Source organism: Labrus bergylta, chromosome 10 (genome assembly GCF_963930695.1).
Source record: "Labrus bergylta chromosome 10, fLabBer1.1, whole genome shotgun sequence".
Lineage (NCBI taxonomy): Eukaryota > Metazoa > Chordata > Actinopteri > Labriformes > Labridae > Labrus > Labrus bergylta.
In genome coordinates this window covers 3,982,916-4,000,630 of record NC_089204.1, presented here as the reverse complement: position 1 = coordinate 4,000,630, position 17,715 = coordinate 3,982,916, and the positions used below count along the sequence as shown (strand labels likewise).

General features: G+C 40.9%; 1 protein-coding gene across 1 annotated transcript in view; it reads right to left on the bottom strand.

Moving 5' to 3' along the window:
* The window catches only part of b3gat2 (beta-1,3-glucuronyltransferase 2 (glucuronosyltransferase S)), a 58,886-nt gene extending 42,657 nt beyond the window's left edge, over positions 1-16,229 (bottom strand). Inside the window, exon 1 of the mRNA XM_020654323.3 lies at positions 15,140-16,229. Coding sequence (XP_020509979.1) covers positions 15,140-15,658 — 519 coding nt within the window. The 5' untranslated portion in view covers positions 15,659-16,229. The remainder of the gene's footprint in view (positions 1-15,139) is intronic.
* Between the last annotated feature and the right edge of the window lie 1,486 nt (positions 16,230-17,715).

Here is a 17,715-nt window from a genome sequence, read left to right as displayed (position 1 = left end):
AGGCAGAGGAGTTGTTTTTGGTGTGAGAAGAATGAGACGCTCTGTGGTACACAGACTTAAGCTTGCGTAGCACTTTTCTAGTCTTCGGACTACTCAGAGCGCTTTTACACCGCAGGCCACACCTACACATTCACACACTGATGGTAGAGGTTGCTATTTAAAGTGTCCATAAGAAGTAACTAATCACATTCATACACCACTGACAAAGCAGCAGGAGCAATCTGGGGTTAAGTGTCTTGCCCAAGGACACATCTGACATGTTGCTGCAGGAGCTGGGGATCAAACCCCGACCTTCCGATTAAAGGACGACCGACTCGACCAACTGAGCCACAGCCGCCCTTGTTCTATTTGATCAACTTTAAAAAAATATTTTAAGGTGGAAAAGTTTCATATTGTTGTTTTAATTCTTCAAGGACTCAAAGGAAATGCTAAAAATGCAAAGAAAGCTACAAGCAGCCTGTTTCAACACAGCCTCATGGAGCAGACACACTGCACAAGATGTGTAGAGAGGCGCCGTCCAGCTCCACTGCTTGATTATGTTTAATAAAAACGGCATGAAACTTAAGAAGTTAGGTTCATCTTAAGCAGTCAGTCAGTCCTTGATACCATCTTAAGGCATGCCTCTGCTTCCACTCTTTAAACCCTAGACTCAGTTTATCACTCTGCTCTTTAGAGACCCCGATAACACTCATCATTGTATTCTCTATAACAAAGCTTTTTATATAACATCTCTGCTGAACTGGAGCATCGGAGGACCCTGCCACCGTCGCTCTACTGACTGTCTATTGCTTCTAGTCCCGCGGGTTTACTCTGAACTTGGAAAATCCACTTTTAACTTCTTAGCTCCAAAAATGTGGAACAATTTACAACACTCTCTCAAGATTGACACTCTTATTTCTCTTGGAAAAATTAAGACAATGATCTCAAACCACTTTCCCACAGTGTGTGACTGTTTCTATTGAGAATCATCCTGACCGGACTTTGTTATTTTATTTTGTGACCTTTTGGTTTGTTTTGATTTGTTTCTCGACATCATTGCAAATGAGGGAAACCTCAATGATTTTCGAGGTTTAAAAAAAGGTTTGAAATTAAATGAGATCTCTACTTTGCACTTTAATAACTTGAATTTCCATTCCGGTATGGGCTCTTGACTGATTTTATTGCAATGTTTTTATTTGGTTTTATATTTTGCTGTGTTGTCTGATTTTTTATTATTATTATTTTAATTTATTTTTTTTGGTTTATGTTTTATGGTGATGTTGTCCTTGTGTTTCTTGTCTTCTGTGTGCTCCTGTTGCAATGCAAATTTTCCCTTGTGGGACAATAAAAAAAAAAAAAATCTGAATCTGATTGACTTTGATATCTTGCCTTACCTCTTCTTAAGCGTGGTACTAACATTTTCCCTGCTAATATCAGTAACGCTTTTAAAACTCTCAAATTGGTCAAGCTGTAAAAAAGAAGTCAAGAGTGGGAAAGATTCCAGAGAAATGACATTTCTTGTCTTGTCCCTTATTCTGTATGAGCTGATGCAAATGCAAGCTTCATGCTTCCACTCTCTTTACTCCACTGACATAGTAGTAAAAGCCTTTGTGCCGTGGTACATTAGTTTCCACTGTAGAGTTTAGGCAGCAGACACTGTCATGCATAAAGAAAGCTCCTGTCTCATTATCAATATAGATATCTTCACCTGAGGGCAGAAACTGTCCTGAGATAACAAATAATTCATCTTTGCCACACAAGAAAAATAATTTCAGACCCAGCTGGGCGTACGACAGCCTCTCTCTCCTGACAAATTACAGCACCAGCAGCTCAGTCGGTGAACGCATGCTATTTACAAGTGAACAAAAGAAAAAAATAACAGCGTTGAGAGGAATCACATTTCATCTGACTCGGAGCCAGGACACCGTGTCTGGGAGCGCTGCAGCTCAGTCGAGTAATCAACTCTGACTCTCTCCCTGCAGACAAATAGGTGAGCAGTGAATTGTGTGTACACACAAAGAGACTCTTAATGATGAAGTATATGAAATCCATTATGGATGTTCTCGTTTCCTGCCTCCTGCCCTGGAGAAAGAGACGTTATTGTGTTGTTTGCACACCGGGGCGAGTGTTTCGGGTGGCTGATTTTAATCAAGCGTATTTTTTATCTCTGTGTTATTAATATGCATGGCAGAGGCAATCTGAGGAAGGGAGGAAGAAATGAGCTGAGGGAAAATGAATGAATCAAATTAGAGAGAGCTGGCACGGGCTATAAAGCTGTGATGCAATGGTGCATGATATGTGTGCAGGTTGATTGCTTTATGGGTTTGTGTGTAAAATAAAGTAAAGAGATGGAGGGGTGTGCATATTGGACGAGTAATGTGTGTGACGTTGTGCATACATAAGTATGAGACTCAGCGACTTCTCTGAGAACATCTAACCGGAGCAAATTCATTAAATGGTGCGATGGCTCCAACTTCCATCTCAATGTCTCCAAAACAAAAGAGATGCTAATTGAATTCCTGTCACAGCATCAAACAGTAGCTGCTAAACAGTAATGACATGAAAAAGAAGCTTACACTGTATCAGTGATGGTCTTGACCAGTCATGATTTAAAATCCGGAGTCCACCCAGTCTCAAACTGGGTGGAGACCAAACTCAGTGAAAATGCTTATGAATTCAAGACAAGACTGAGACCTTCAAAAAGTGGTCTCGACACCGGTATTGAGACTGATTTTGAGTACTACAACACTGTTGGGTACCATCCTTGATAAAAACGGACCTTTGATGCTAACACCATCATGATGCTATCTGTAAAAAAAAGCCAACCAGAGTGTTTTTCCTGAGAAAGCTGAGGAGCTTTAATGTTGACAACTCTCTTCTAAAAATATTATATTTTCATAAAACTTTTATTGAGTCCATTTCAACTTTTGTGATGGTCTGTCGGTATGGTAACCTCAGCAGCGTGAACAAACACAGGCTGGGAAATATAGATAACCTTTGCTGAAAGATTGTTGCCGTTGACTTGAATGATCTTGGCCATGTTTTTAAGATAAGAGCCACTTGAAAGACCCTGACCCTCTGCATGCAGAGTTTAGGTTAGGAGGGCCAAAGGAGGGCCAAATAAAACAACCTGAGGTCGTTTGTCCCATCAGCAGTTGGTTTCTAAATAAGCTGTCAATGTTGTTGTCTGTACATTTTTACTATTGAGTCTGGACTGTTGCTCTTTGTGTCTCTTATCTCACTCATGTCCATCATGATGATATCCATGGGAGTTATGTTTTATACACATGTCTTTGTGCTGTCTTTACGAGGAGTATTGCCTCTATGAAACTCTGTTGTGCCTCGGGAACAATAAAGGTTTTTCAATTCCAATTCCAATATTTTTTAATTTCACAGTGTTTGGTTCAAACAGGAGACCTGTGATAACTACACCAGCTCTGTATCACCCTTTACTGTGACAGAATGAATAAGAGATGCATTTTTTTTAACAATAGATAATACATAATTTTTTAGTGAATCTGTCACAATCCATTGCCAAAAGAGTCATTAAACATTGCCAAACACAGGAGTTGTTTGTCTGCTTTTGCCTCAACTGATCAGTTTTTTCATGGATTTTTTTAACTATTGTGTCACAAAAAAAACAAAAAAAAACAATGAATCAAGGAAATCAACACACCCGCACTCTCAGCTCTTCTTCTTCCATTCAACTCACTGCACAACCCTCACACCTGCCCACCATAGGGGTCCAGGGCCTTCAGCCACTCTGCCCCCCACCTCTGGAACTCCCTCCCACCATAAATCCATAATATCGACTCTGTCTCCATTTTGAAATCACTTCTCAAAACACTTCTTTGTAAACTGGCTTATTCAGTCTGATCATTCTCCATCCGGTCTCATAAATTTTTTATTAAGTTTTTAATAAGTTTTTAATGTTAATTTTATCGATGTGTTGTTACTTTGTTTTTTTATCTCTGCTTTTTAAGGTGACCTTGAGAGTTTTGAAAGGCGCCTTTAAATTTTTTTTATTATTATTATCATTATTATTATTAAAATTACCGTTTTTTCTAAATGGAGTCCGGTGTGTTTGAGGAAGCAAAGGAAACACAAGTGTCTGTTTTCAAAAAAGCATCCTACGCTTTAAAAAAACAGGAATAAATCTGGAGATAACTTTTTTGTAGTGTTTTTTTGTAATGATTTGCATCTGCCAGTGGCAAAAAATACAGTTTTTGGTGAACACTTTAAAATGGCTGATTTAGCTAAAAGATTTACATTTCAGTCTTTGGCGTCTGTTTTTGTATCTGCTGGCTGAAGCAGTATCCCACATAACGTCCAAAGTTTTTATTTTTTTTTATTTTTTGTGAGTAAGTAATTTAGACAACTAAATGTGTAAAAATATGGCCCATGTTACTCAAAACTTAACTCCCTCATACATATTTTCCAGTCAAATTTGTGGGTAGCTATAACAAGCTGAAAGCCTTATTCAAGCCCTGATAACAAAATGTCTCATTTTCCTGTTAATAAAGCGGCTTCAGTGAATATCAGCTTGTGTTTCACAGCAGTGTGTGCCGACCACTGCTACACACAGCAGTGAACAAAGGCAAAAAAAGAGATTTGATGAGGGAGAAAAGGGAGGGCATGTCGTCAAACTGCAATTTCAGTGTAAAAAAGCAGCAGGAAAGAGCAGAGCACTGGTGCGTTACACGTTTTAACATTTACACTGGCCCTTAAAAGCCTCCAACCTCTCCGTCACCTTCCTCTCTCCCCCGTCCTTTTCCTCCCACCCACCCGATCACAGACAATTTCTCTTGGCGAGGTTCGTCTCCTTTCTGCTTCGCTTCCCTGACATTAGAACCCCCACACCATCCCGGCATCTCCCACTACACTATGTAATTATGATAATTGCTCATAGGGGTTTGAGGAAATTGAATTTCCCATTTTGCTCTGGATCCTTTATCCCAGCAGTTTCTCTTTGTGCTGCCCGGCAATTCTCTGCCGGCCTGGAGTCTGATGCTCTGGCACTTTATCAAATATATCCCTAACGTTTGTATGTATGCCTTTCAACCTTTAGAAAGACTATCTTTCAGCTGTTCCCTCAAACCAACTGCCTCCCCAGTAGGAGGTCTAACACATGAGAAAAGGAATTTTTAACTGTGGGAAAGTAGTTTGAAAATCCAAATTCATTTCAAAGGAGAGTAACCAGAGAAAATAATCTTATAGCTTCTGCAGCATCACACCACATCAGGACTCAAAACGAACACTATGGCACCATAAGAGAGAGGTGTCCCAGAGTCACACTTCAGCACAGAGCATTTGCGTAAGTACCTGCTCCCTAAAATAGTCGCTTTGACTACTGGGGAGCTCTCAGGGCCGGGGGAAGCTCAATTATTCAAAAACGGTCTGACGAAGTCTCGCCTGGCTGACAGGCTGCTGCAGCTGAATCAAACAGCTCTGCCATGCTGCCGTCAGCTGAAAAGCCTTCATCCTCAGAGTCAGCTCTTCAGGAATGAAGAAGAAGGAAAAAAAGCACAGCTTAATTTTCTTGATTGCTCGTTTTGTAGCCAAGTTTAAACGCTTCTTTAATGGAAATACCAAGCAGAAACAGACAGAGGTGGGCTTAGCATAAAGGCTTACTGGCATATACTCACTATATATCAACGCGAAAGAGTTGTAAGAGCGGTTTTATCAGATAATGCTGAGTTATTACAGCGTAGGTCTCACATTTAAAGCATTGGCCATCATCTCTATTGGTTTTAATGATGACACTGCACTCACAAAGTAATAGCTGAGATCGTACAGAGGAAATGTGAGCAGTCAGACGGTTAGACACTGTAGTTGTAAAAAATGATGGGACTTATAGCTCTCTGTAGGGAGGGAGATCTTATGGCTGTGTGGACTGTTTCAGCAGCTATGTTTAAGTTATCGTATAATATCCACACTGAACCTATACGTTGAAACTAGTTCTAACTCAAGTTATGTGATTGTTTGGTTTCACAACAGGAACAGATGGTTCAGCTTAACTAGAGCGTAATGTCTCAACTAAGCAAAATATCAATCACTCTCTCTTTATTTGTATAGAGCCAATTCATAACGAAATACTGTCACAAAAGTTACTTGAGTTACTTGTGTAGCGCTTCTAATCACTCAAAGCACTTTTATTCTGCGTCACACCTACACATTCACACACTGATGTGTTGCTATGTAAAGTGACCATCAGAAGTAACTACTAATGGTGGAGCTTTTCCTTCCATGTTGCTCATATAACACCAAGGCTGACTTCAGGGTCATTTAAGTGAATCTTTCCGGGCTTTAATTACAAAGAGGAATGAGATCATTGATGTTGATAAGAAAGTCAGACAAATTGGAAATTTCAGCAGATTGCTTACTTGCTTTTTAAACTCACCAGTAAAAAAGTGAGTATACATCTTCCAAGCCAACACATTCACACACATCCTTCGCTGGGTTTTTGTGCACTTCATGGGTTCATAGCAGGCTTTTAAGAGGGTCAGCCAGAACAATATTCATTGGCTAGAAAAGGGCATACCATTCAGACAGTCCACATGGGTTTTGGATGACTACCAAGTGGGACACATTCATACATTATTGGCTCTCTATGGAGCCCCTTCAAGGGCCCTTCATCTACCCATCCAGGCCCACCCATGTGGAGCCTCCATGGAAACTGGGCCATAGTTTAGTATTCAATATGGGCCCCTCATGAGGGGTCTGGGTGAGTCGGAATTAGGGATGCATATACACTTGTTCTTCATCTGGCTGGTAGGCATCTTCTTCAGAGGTAGCATGAACAATTAAATTTATCTTATGTCTAGTCTGCTTCTGCGATGAACTTTGACTAAGTTTAAGTTTACCTGCTTATATTTCTTGCACCATATGTTTTCTATTTAATAATGTTAAGACATCATGTTGTCAGCACCAGAAGGAATCATGAACAACACTATGAGCACCGAGACTGAATTTGTGATTAACCACATCTTTGAAATCAATCAACGCATGCAGGGTACACACTCAAAAGAAAGCAGAGTCTCCATTATTGGATAGTTTTAATGATTATCTTGCTAGATTTTCCAGCAGTGTGAGGTATTTTAAGATATGTCACTCCCCCCACACTGCATTGGGGAACATCTTTGTGGCAGTGATTTTGAATCGCAAATTTTAAACATGTTTGATACTTCCGATTTGGACAACTCTGTGGTTAATATGTACTACAGAGGTACAAATAGACTGCACATGTACACGACAGACAACTGCTCATCCCATGTTCATACAGTCTCCATGAATCCATCCATAGCTGTTGGTTTCTTCATGAACTTCCAGTAAACAACAGTCCAAATTTTAGTTTGCTCTCATGTTGCATTTGACTGCAGGATTTTGTAGGATTCATAGTTTTGAGGGTCGAGACTCTGGTTGTTAGTGAACGGAATCTGTTAGTGAGTGTTGTGCTGTTATGGTAATATAATGGCTCTCTACACACTTTACAAACAAAACTGTTTAACCTATCACTATTTAAAGTCATGTGTGGGGTCTCTCACGTTTTCAACATCTGTTTATATTTAAAAAATCTTTGAGTGTGGGCCAGCCTTTGGGCAAGCAACAATCTGTACAATTGAGCACAACTCAATTACTTGAATATAACTGGACCCAGAATATTGAATCTTCTCCTTGTTAGTGGTTGAATTTACCCACCAAAGCAATCCCTCCGCTGTGCGTTGGTAGATCTTCCTCGATTGTCCTCAATAAGCCTCATTCATTGTTGCTTAGGGGATTTCTAACCCTATAAGATGTTAATTATTTTGGGTAATATGACGTATTACTGTCCACCGATGCTTTAAATACTGTAAAATAATCTAACGTTTATTTAGCTCTCAAAGGAAAAGATTTCTAGAAAAATAAACTAAACAGCTAAACAAAGTGTTCATTAACACCATTTTAATGTAGTGGGAAGTGAGGGAGCTCCTCATGACGTCAGCAAACTGACTCCTGAGGCAAAAATGTAAAATCACCTGAAGGAAAAACCGGAGGCGGTGTGTGTGTGTGTGTGTTTGGTAGTTTACAGTATGAGTGTCTGCAATCAAATTGCAATTACATGGGCGGCATTACATAAGCGGTGTTGCATTTTCTGACACTCTATTGACTGCTGGAAGGCGACTCAGCTGGAACGTGTCGCGTGGATAATAACCCATGCCAATCTGAGAGCTGACTAATGTGCGGAAACGGAGAATACACCCTTTAACTCCACTCTTAATGCTTAATGTCTTTCCACCTGACTTCTCGCTCTGACTCTGGAGCCAGAAGGAGGAAAAGGACGAAGGAGGTTTGTTAAACATTTGCTACGTACCAATGTTTTTTTCATGAGGGCTTTGGAGGGGGAATCTTTGTGCTCATTACTCTGTGGTAGTTTGCAGCGCTCTTTAAGGGAGAAAAAAAAAGTCTGGGAAGCTACTTTCATGTAATCAACATCTCAGAGTCAAGAATGGGGCTGATTTTTGGCCCAGTTGGGGTTCCTCAGTTGTTAATTAGGTTACTTCAAGTGTTGCCTTATGCTCAGCAAAAGCTACGAGAATGATAGAATTGGTTAAAGGGGACATATTATGAAAAATCCACCTTTACAGTGTTTTCAAACATTTATTTAGGTAACCTGAGTGTCTACTGATCCACAAAATGTGAAATAAATCCATCCAGTCCTTTGTTTGTGGTCTGCATAAGTCTTACAACACAGAGAAAAACGCTCAGTTCCAAATTTGCTCTCCTTGTGATGTCACAGTGGGATTCTGGTAAAAAAAAAAATCCCCTCCCCTCCCCTGGTATCTCCACCTATGGACTCAATCCCCTGCCTAGAGCAAAACTTTTTGGCAGGTCCGTCATTTTTATTCTTGCTAGTGAAGGAGTGGTGTCTACCGGGAAAACTCAGGATTTAAAGAAACACACACACCAAAACGGAGCCTTCTGAGAGAGCTGGTTTATACAGGGTCACAAACCTCCTCTGGTGCTTCATTTAAGTTATATTTTGACCAAAGCACAGAACAGATGTTTCATTTAGACCACAGGGGACTGTTTGAAAAGACAGAAAAGGGTTATATATGTCCTCTTTAAAATCCACCCAAAGCTATGTGGCTGTATCTTGCATTAAAATCCGTCCACAGCACACTGATATCTTTTCTACAGATGCTTGGTTCAAGGCTGACATTAGATCAAGTTGGGATCCTCCACAGTGCCTAAACCTTTTTTTAGTACTATATTCCTTCTCTGTGTTTTCCCCCAATAACACAGCCGGTGTAAACAGTATTTCTGGCACTGTTTTGAGGGCAACCAATATGCATGTGACTTGCTGTGCTGTTCAAGTCTATTTCACTCCTGCTGTGTTAAGTAAAGCCTAATCTCTAGAGGCAGATGTTCAAATGACACTAATCTGAAGATTTCTGTATTCACTGCATTTATGAAGATTGGTCAAGGCTCTCAATTTTATATAGAAATAAAACAGGCAGGGGAAATAAAACAGCATGGGCACTGTGGGTTTTGTGTGATCATGCTATGAGGGTACTTCTTTATTGCCAGTATCGAGACACTTATCTCATGCTAAGCAGTATTAAATTGCAAAGTGCTTAAGAAAATCTGATGCTATTCTGTCATTGCACAAAGGAATCACAATAGATTACGATGAGATAAATTACAAGAGATCAAGGTCAAATCATATTTTAGTTGCACAAATGTTCCTCATTTTTTCTTCCTGAAATGATCTAAGGCATCCAATATAAAGCTGCCAGCCACCATAAACACAGTGGCTGCCATCAGTCTAAAGCCTGCAGACAGTTGCTGCAGGTTATTACAGCCGTATGACAGCCTATTATCTCCCTATGACAGGCCATTACCTGCACAGAGGAGCCTGGTAATGAAATAGGCAGCAGGACAGAGAGAAGACAGTGTGCTATCAACAAATCACACAGATGCTCTTTACACCAAGCCTCAGGCAAAGAATCGAACACTGAAACTGTGTCAGGGTGGACTCAGCACTGTGCTATGGGTTCACAGTGCAGAGGATTTTTAGCAAAGTGTTGCATTCTGGGATACAAAGCCGTGAATATCCAGTGTGAGTCAGCAGCAGGTGATTGAATATATTCTCCAATAGGAAAATAAGTGACATGCTTTTTGGGTCATTTGAATTTAATTTTAGCTGAAAGGCTCCCCACAGTAGGGGTGCACAATATTGAGTCTGGCTGCTCAATATTTTCCAACTCATTTTAACGGATAGCTAATTTTGATATCACTGCGTGCACTTTTTTATTTCTCCACAGTCATTGCTGTGAGCATCAAGTTTCTCCTGCAGTTGAATTACCTGTCATATGGGCGGGTCTCTTCATTTGGAGCTGATCCAGACGTTCAAATATAAACCTGCATCTCTATTCAGCAGTTGGTTAATTTTTAAAGGCTATTCGGAGCTGAAAAGAAAATTAGATTTTATGCGTCTATGGTGATAATGGAGTAAACCTTACAGTAATTCACAAAGAAAAGTGAAAAGCATTCTCTCCCTGCTCCGAAAGGATTTCACAGTATATAAAGATTATACTCATTTTCACCTTTCATGTTGTCAACCCATAGATTAGCTCTGTGTGATTTTATGCAAAAAACACTCCTTATTTTTCTTACTGGCGTCCGTTCAAACCCTAATTTTAGCCTTTGCCTGAAAACGTTTGTTTGTCTCTGTAAGGCCCCCCTCCCCACATGATACTTTCTTCTGATTGGCCAGATCTCTGGAAACCTGCTGGGGGGCAGAACACTGCAGGGTTGCCAGGGAGGGCTGTTGTCCAGTGCTGGGAGAATAGAGCCTATGTACGTAGAGGTTTTAAGCCGTCTCCTGAAGTTTTTGGTTTCATATCGGGGAACTATCGCATGATTTGCAGAATGAGCCATTTAGCGCCCTCTGCAGACTCATCCTGTGATTACTACGTTTACCTCATGAATTCATCAACTCATCAACTTTGCCAGAATTTAGTATGGGCATCCATCATTATAACCCTATGTGAGTTTTAAACGATGAGCGTAATACGTCAACTTTAAAGTTGCCTTCTGGTCTCACATCAGAGAGGAGCAATGGTCTTCTGAGTGAAACAGAAAGCTTTCTGATAGAAAGCCCTGCAAGTTGCTTGGCAAACTCGTAGCAGCACAATGTTATGCTGTTGTGCAAACTGAAACAAAAAGGCTTTCAGGTTGCAAGAACAACATCTACTTCCATTAGAAATACATGTCGGAAACTAGTGATGGCTGGCTGAAAAAAGGAAAATGGAAACATTAATCCATATACATATCTATTTCTTAACTTCTGTCAGTATTTCACAAATGTTGTGAGACTGGGATGACGGAAGAGAGGGCCTTCTCAAATCAGCATGTTGCAGGCAAACATACAATAGTTACCGTGCATAGACTCAAGAGAATGCTAAGGTTGTGGAGAATTATCTGCATGGGTCATCATCTCCACAGACCACAGGGTCAAAGCTCACCAACCATCTAATGACTCAGCATGAAGTGTAGATTATGATTTTAACATTCAGATAAGATACAACATATTGCTCCTGATTTTACATTTTCATTCACTGTAGATTTATCAGCTAGTTTATATCATTGTGTTTTGCAGTCTGCACATTTTATCACTGGAGGAAATTACAGCAATTTCAGATTTGGGCCAGACATCTTTGATGGTAGTAATCAGTGTGAGCAATCAGCAATCAGAGAAGCATTCATTCAGAGTTTGTGCATATGTGGCAGTATGCCGTTTCAAGCCGCGATATTTACGGCCCATGGGACGTCTTGACTTAAATCTGAATATAGCAGAGGCGTAATCAGGGGACGAAGTGATCCCCCCTCTGTACAGTGTTCGGAGGTAGTAACAGAGGCGAGACGGTATCAGTCAAGCAGCCCTGTGTGTGTGTGCATGTCTGACTGTGTGTGTATGTGGAGCTCCTGCTGTGCCATGCTTTCATAATGCTAAAAACGCAATTTGGATTCACAGACTGGAACTCCAATTTTCCGCCGTTGTGGAATCAATATGAATGTACAAATACATGATGATGGCTGAGATTAATTACGGCACATTTGCAAAGAAAGCGGTCTGAAGAAGGAGAGCTCTGTTGTGTTCTAGCTTATCTTTATGATTCTGAGTCTGGAGCAGTGTGGATTAGACATTGACTCAGTGTCTTCTATACAAAGAACGACTGATCACTACCTGTGATGTGAAAAGAGATATCCTTATAACACAAACACACTTGCAGACATCGACTTGGTGTCAGTTTGCCGATACAAGATACTGTCCGGCATATCATTTAGCATGTTGACCAACTCAGACCCTCAGGCTACAGCTGGTCGATATATACTTTTATTATTTTTTGTTCAAAGACTGAGACTTTCAGGGTCTAAAACGGATCCTAATGCTCCTTCAAAGTGTTCTAAATTAGTACATCTATTAAGCAGCGTGGTAAACAGGAAAATACTGTAATTTAAAAAAAAAAAAACTTCTAATCTTTAAAAGGTAATTCTGCTATTTTTTAAAACTGGCCATGTAATTCTAGAGGTCTAAATTATTAATTGTCACAAACAGATTTGCAATTTCTCCAGTAGATTATTCAAAGCAGCAGCAATAAAACAGGCTGCAATGGCTAATGTAGGTCCATTAAAAGAGTGTGTTTTTGTATTATAGGCTCAGACTGTGATTCTAAGTTTCAAATAGACCTCTTTGTTCAAAACATTAACTTTATGAAACACTGACCTCACCCATTAGTTTCTGAAGAGCCATCGTGATCCTAACGATGGAGGTCACCATATTGGAAATTTAGACTACCTAACTTTCGGGTCAATATACAGAGCCCCAGAAGAGTCATAAACTCACACATGCACAAAATACAGCAAGTCAACTCTGCTCTTCTGGAGAGTGGATCGTTAGAAAATCAGACAGTGATGTTGGTGAGATAACGATTTTAAATAACTGGCATCTCTGGAGCACAAAAACATCCTGAGCAGCAGCCATCTCTCTGATTCCTCTTCCCTCTGTCACTCCTTCTCACTCTTCATTTTTCTCTGTCTAACTCTTTTTACGCCTTCACTCAGCTCCTCCTCTTACTGTCAACAGACTTTTTTTAATTCTAAAAGTTTCCTTTTAGTTTTAGCAGCTTCACTACTTGAATACATTTATCTGACAATGCCCTCTCAGGTGAAATGAGCTGCGGTTCATGAGCCTCCCTGGGGTGTTTTTGGAAGGTTTCAGCGGGATCTCATCAACATGTAGAGCAGGTGAATTTCAATGTCTGCAGTCCTACAAATGATCCCTTTTGGGAAATGTCTAACAATGACTTTCTCTGTGCAGTATAAAGGTGGGAGCAATGTAGAAACACTCAGAAAACTGGGACCCAGAAATGTTGCAGGCACATCAAAGAGGGGGTGTTTTTGAGTTACAGATTTACAGAACTACTGGTCCAATTTTCTATAAACATGGAGAGAATGAAGCATGGGTCTACAAGAAAATATTACATTTTGAACTGGATCAGGATTAAGGATGTCAAAATTTTAAATCGTTTTTGATACCATGTGAATTAAAACAATGCAATCCCTGATTTTTTTAAATGATGGAAAGTATAAATAAGTGCTGAAGCTTTAAAAGAACTGCAGATATTCTGCCATATTTCATCCAAAAGCTGCTGCGAGAGAAATTAGGAGAGAAGCGGTCTACTCAAATTCCAAGTCTGACATACTCACATTTGTCAAGCTCTTTTAGTATCTTATAAAGTTGTGAGAATCATGTTTATGTCTCTTAAGACAAAGAGCAATGGAGGAGAAACTGTTTAAATTGCATGAAATGATAAATCATTGGCAAAGTATTTGTGCATCAAGACAGTGTGCAGAATTGCTCTCAATCTTGGAATATAATAATAAAAAACAAAACAATAATGGGTCATTTTTGTTGCCATGATTTTAAAACAAGTATTAATGTTGTTACGTGATTGCTAGTATAGTAATGAAGTTTAGAATTGTGGTATTGTGACGACTCACAAACAATGAAATTGACCAAAAACAATAATGTGTCGAAAAACTTGAAGCGGCCACCCTCTAACGATGGAGTTCATCTTCTGTTTGAACTTAAAGTTTATCACAAACAAGCTTTTATTTTTATCATGTTTTTACAGTCGAAGAAGTTGAAATATTAAGTTTAAAATAAATATGTGTTATCATAATTGTTGTAGAATTTCAGAATATACTGTATATCAACACTGGCTGCACAAAGTCATGTCATAAAGGAACATTGGTTCCAAACCTGAGGTCCAGGCCCCCCCAGGTGGGCGCCAAAGATCTCAGGAGAAAAGAGACTCGGAGGTTTTCAAAATGAAATGTGCCCACGCAGTTTGAACTAACACAATGATAAAAGACTTATTGGACAGTTTAGTCAAAGTTCTAGGGATAAAACTGCGTAAAAGATATATGCCCTCACTCAAAGATTCTTATTCAGCCACTTGTAATTCAGGCTATGATGCAGTCAATCAAAATCTTAAACGGGCGACTCCAAGAACAGTTGGGAACCACTCTCACAGAAGCCACATGACCTGTGCCTGTGCCATCTTTCATCTTTAGGATTTAAACTTTGCTATTGGCCACTCACTTCTTAACTTCTAACTTAACTGTGTGAATACCTCTTTATAAAAAATGATCGAATTCATATTTTTAAAGGAAGGACTCTATAAAGTGTTATTAAGCATTTTAACCTACTTCTTATTTGCTAATATGACCAAGCAGACTGCTTGAAGCTATTGAATTGATGTCATCTTTTTGCTTTTTGTTTGTCTGTTGTTTGTTCTTGTTTGAAACTTTCTGTGCGTCTTGGCCAGGGAAATAGATTATTGTATCTAAATGGGAAGAGGCTTCTCTTGGTTAAATACAAGTACGAGTGCCATAGATGGTTCAGAGTATTGGTTAATAAATGCAAAAATTAAGTTATTTAAAAGATCCACACCTGTGTTTTAAGCTCATGGTTTTCTAGTTAAACACTGAAATGTAGTTTTTAGTAAATGAACGTTAAAGAATGACTCTGCTGTAAGTCCCACAGGCTGCAGCTGAAATGATGCAGGGCAGACAATAATAACACATGGTAACATAATAAATGACAGGTTACCTCTTCAAACAGCTCCAGGCTGTATGTGTTGTCGTCATCCGCAAAGAAAACCACCCCGGGGTCCCGCTTGCTCCGGTGCTGCCGGAGCCACGCGAGAGCCACATTCCTCTGCTCGGTGGCGCGTGGCATCCCGGCGCGTTTGAACCTGCGGGGAGTGAAAATATTCAGGTGCGTGAAGGGCACGCCGCTCCGGGCCAGAAAGCGCGCCACCAGATCCGTGCGCGACGAGGAGTCCTCCACTACAATCCAGTGGAAGCGGGGCACCTGGCGGAAGGCGTGGGCCAGGCGGGTCAGCTCCGCTTTCTGCACCGGGCGGGTGTATGTCGGAGTGATGGCGTAAATAACCGGCAGGGCGGACTGGTTCTGAGCGCCCGGTGTCCGGGCCGCCCGCTGCGCCCTGCCGCTCTGACCTGCTACAGGAACCCGGATCGCCCGTTTACTGTCGATATCGATCATGATGATGACAATCAGGACCCAGGGTAGCAGGATGAAGAAGCGACTGAAGAACACTGATTTCATGGCGAGGCTGAAGTTACAGTGCGTCCTCTCTTTTTCTCACTCCATCACAATTATCCACCGACCGACCGCAACTCAGAAACCCTTTTTTTTAAATCCTGCGATTTTATTTTTCAGAACCAAAAACAGCAAAAGCAGACATCTCGATTCAATTTCAAACTATTTTAAGCTCAAAAACCTCCGCTGCCTTGCCCCGTCCCGACGGGACCGTTTCTCCGGAGTTCCCTTCCTCCTCCTCTGCCTCCTCTCCTCTCTCGGATGGGACTTCAGTGTCTCTTCGTCGTCCTATACCCTCCTTCTGCTCACTCCCTCACCGGCTCCGTTAAATTCCCATGTACTGCCCGTGCTTCAGTGAGTGTTTCCTGAGGAGAAAAACAAGCCGGAGCCGTCCTCCTCCCTGAACCGGGCGGAGATAACCCACCGATGTGAGCCGCCGAGGAGCATCACTCGGAGAGGACGGAGAGCTGCTGTGAGTCTGAGGATAATAAAGCAGGAGGGGAGGAGCAGGTGCAGAGGAGGGGAGACGGGATGGAGAAGAGGACCTCGGGAGAGAGAGCAGCGCAGAGAGAGAGAGAGAGAGAGAGAGAGAGAGAGAGAGAGGAGGGCCTTGTTTTGTTGTGTGCGCATCAGCGTCCACTGAGAATAAACTCAGCAAGAGAGAGAAACAGAGACAGCCTGGTTAGCTCATGCTGTTTAGTAAGAAAACATTATTAACTTAATTATAGACTGTGATAATTTGTTACCTTTTTTAAATGTGTATTTTGGAGGTTTGGTATAATACTTCTACAAAACAAAGATGTGTGGATGTCATACTGGGCTTCAGGGATGGTAGGGGCTATTTGTCACTTCTGTGAGCAGGGGGGTCTACAGGAAATTCTGGGCCCCATGAAAAGATGTCATAGTGGGTCCTGCCACCAGCCCACACCGTCCATCCATCCCGTTCGGGGTCACATGGGGGCTAGCTGATCCCAGCTGTCATTGGGCGAGAGGCGGGGTATACCCTGGACTGTTTGCCAGTCACTAGGGCTGACATAGAGAGACAGACAACCAGCCACTCGCATTCACACCTACGGGACATTTAGTGTCACCTATTAACCTAACGAGCATGTCTTTGGACTGTGGGAGGAAGCCAGAGTTCCTTGAGAGAACCCACTCATGCACTGGGAGAACATGCAAACTCCACATAGCGAGGCTCCGTCCGATGGAGATTTGAACCAGGAACCTGCTTGCTGTGAGGCAAGAGCACTGTGATCACTGCACCACTGCCCAAACCAACCCTGCAGAATTACCAACAAGATTAAATAACTTTAACTTTGTGTTTCACACTGAAAATTGCGGATCGATAACCACAAGAGGGGAAGTGTGACATTTTCTCTGCAACATTCAGTGATATTTATTTTTTTACAAACAACATTTCACACATCAACAAATGTACCGGAAGGAATGGAAATGTTCACTCTCTATTTCAGGTGCAACAAAATAAACAGACTTTTCTTTGTACTCGCTGCTTAACTTGTCTCTGACTCACTCTGTAGAAAAAAAACTCCATTGCAGTTTAAATTTAACAACAAAAAATGAATAAACTGTTTGTTTATTGTTTACTGTTTGTACCTCTCTGACATTTGAACCATTTTAAGTTCATGCAGGTTATTACAATCATCTGTTTTTTTGGATTTTGAGTCGTGAAAAAGCTAAGAATCTAGTCCATTTAGTCAGCAAATTTTACCTTTACTATGACCGTTATCACTTAGAGAGAAAGATTGCAAACAATGTATCTTCATTTCAGGCTCATCGAGGGGCTCCTTCCTCCCATTAGGGGCCCTGAGAAGTCAGTCTCATTTGACCATAAATACGTCATAGTATTATGGAACCAATACAACGTTTTTATAGTGTGCCCAGAGGCAAGATACAATGACAAAGAAAAAAGCTCAATTTGTAAAAAATAAAAAAGCTTAGTTTTGCTTTTTTTTTTGCCCCACATGGGACAAGAATGCACATCTCTTAGCTGAAACTCCTACATTTGTTTCATTCATCCAGTGTGCCCAATTACCACCGCCAAT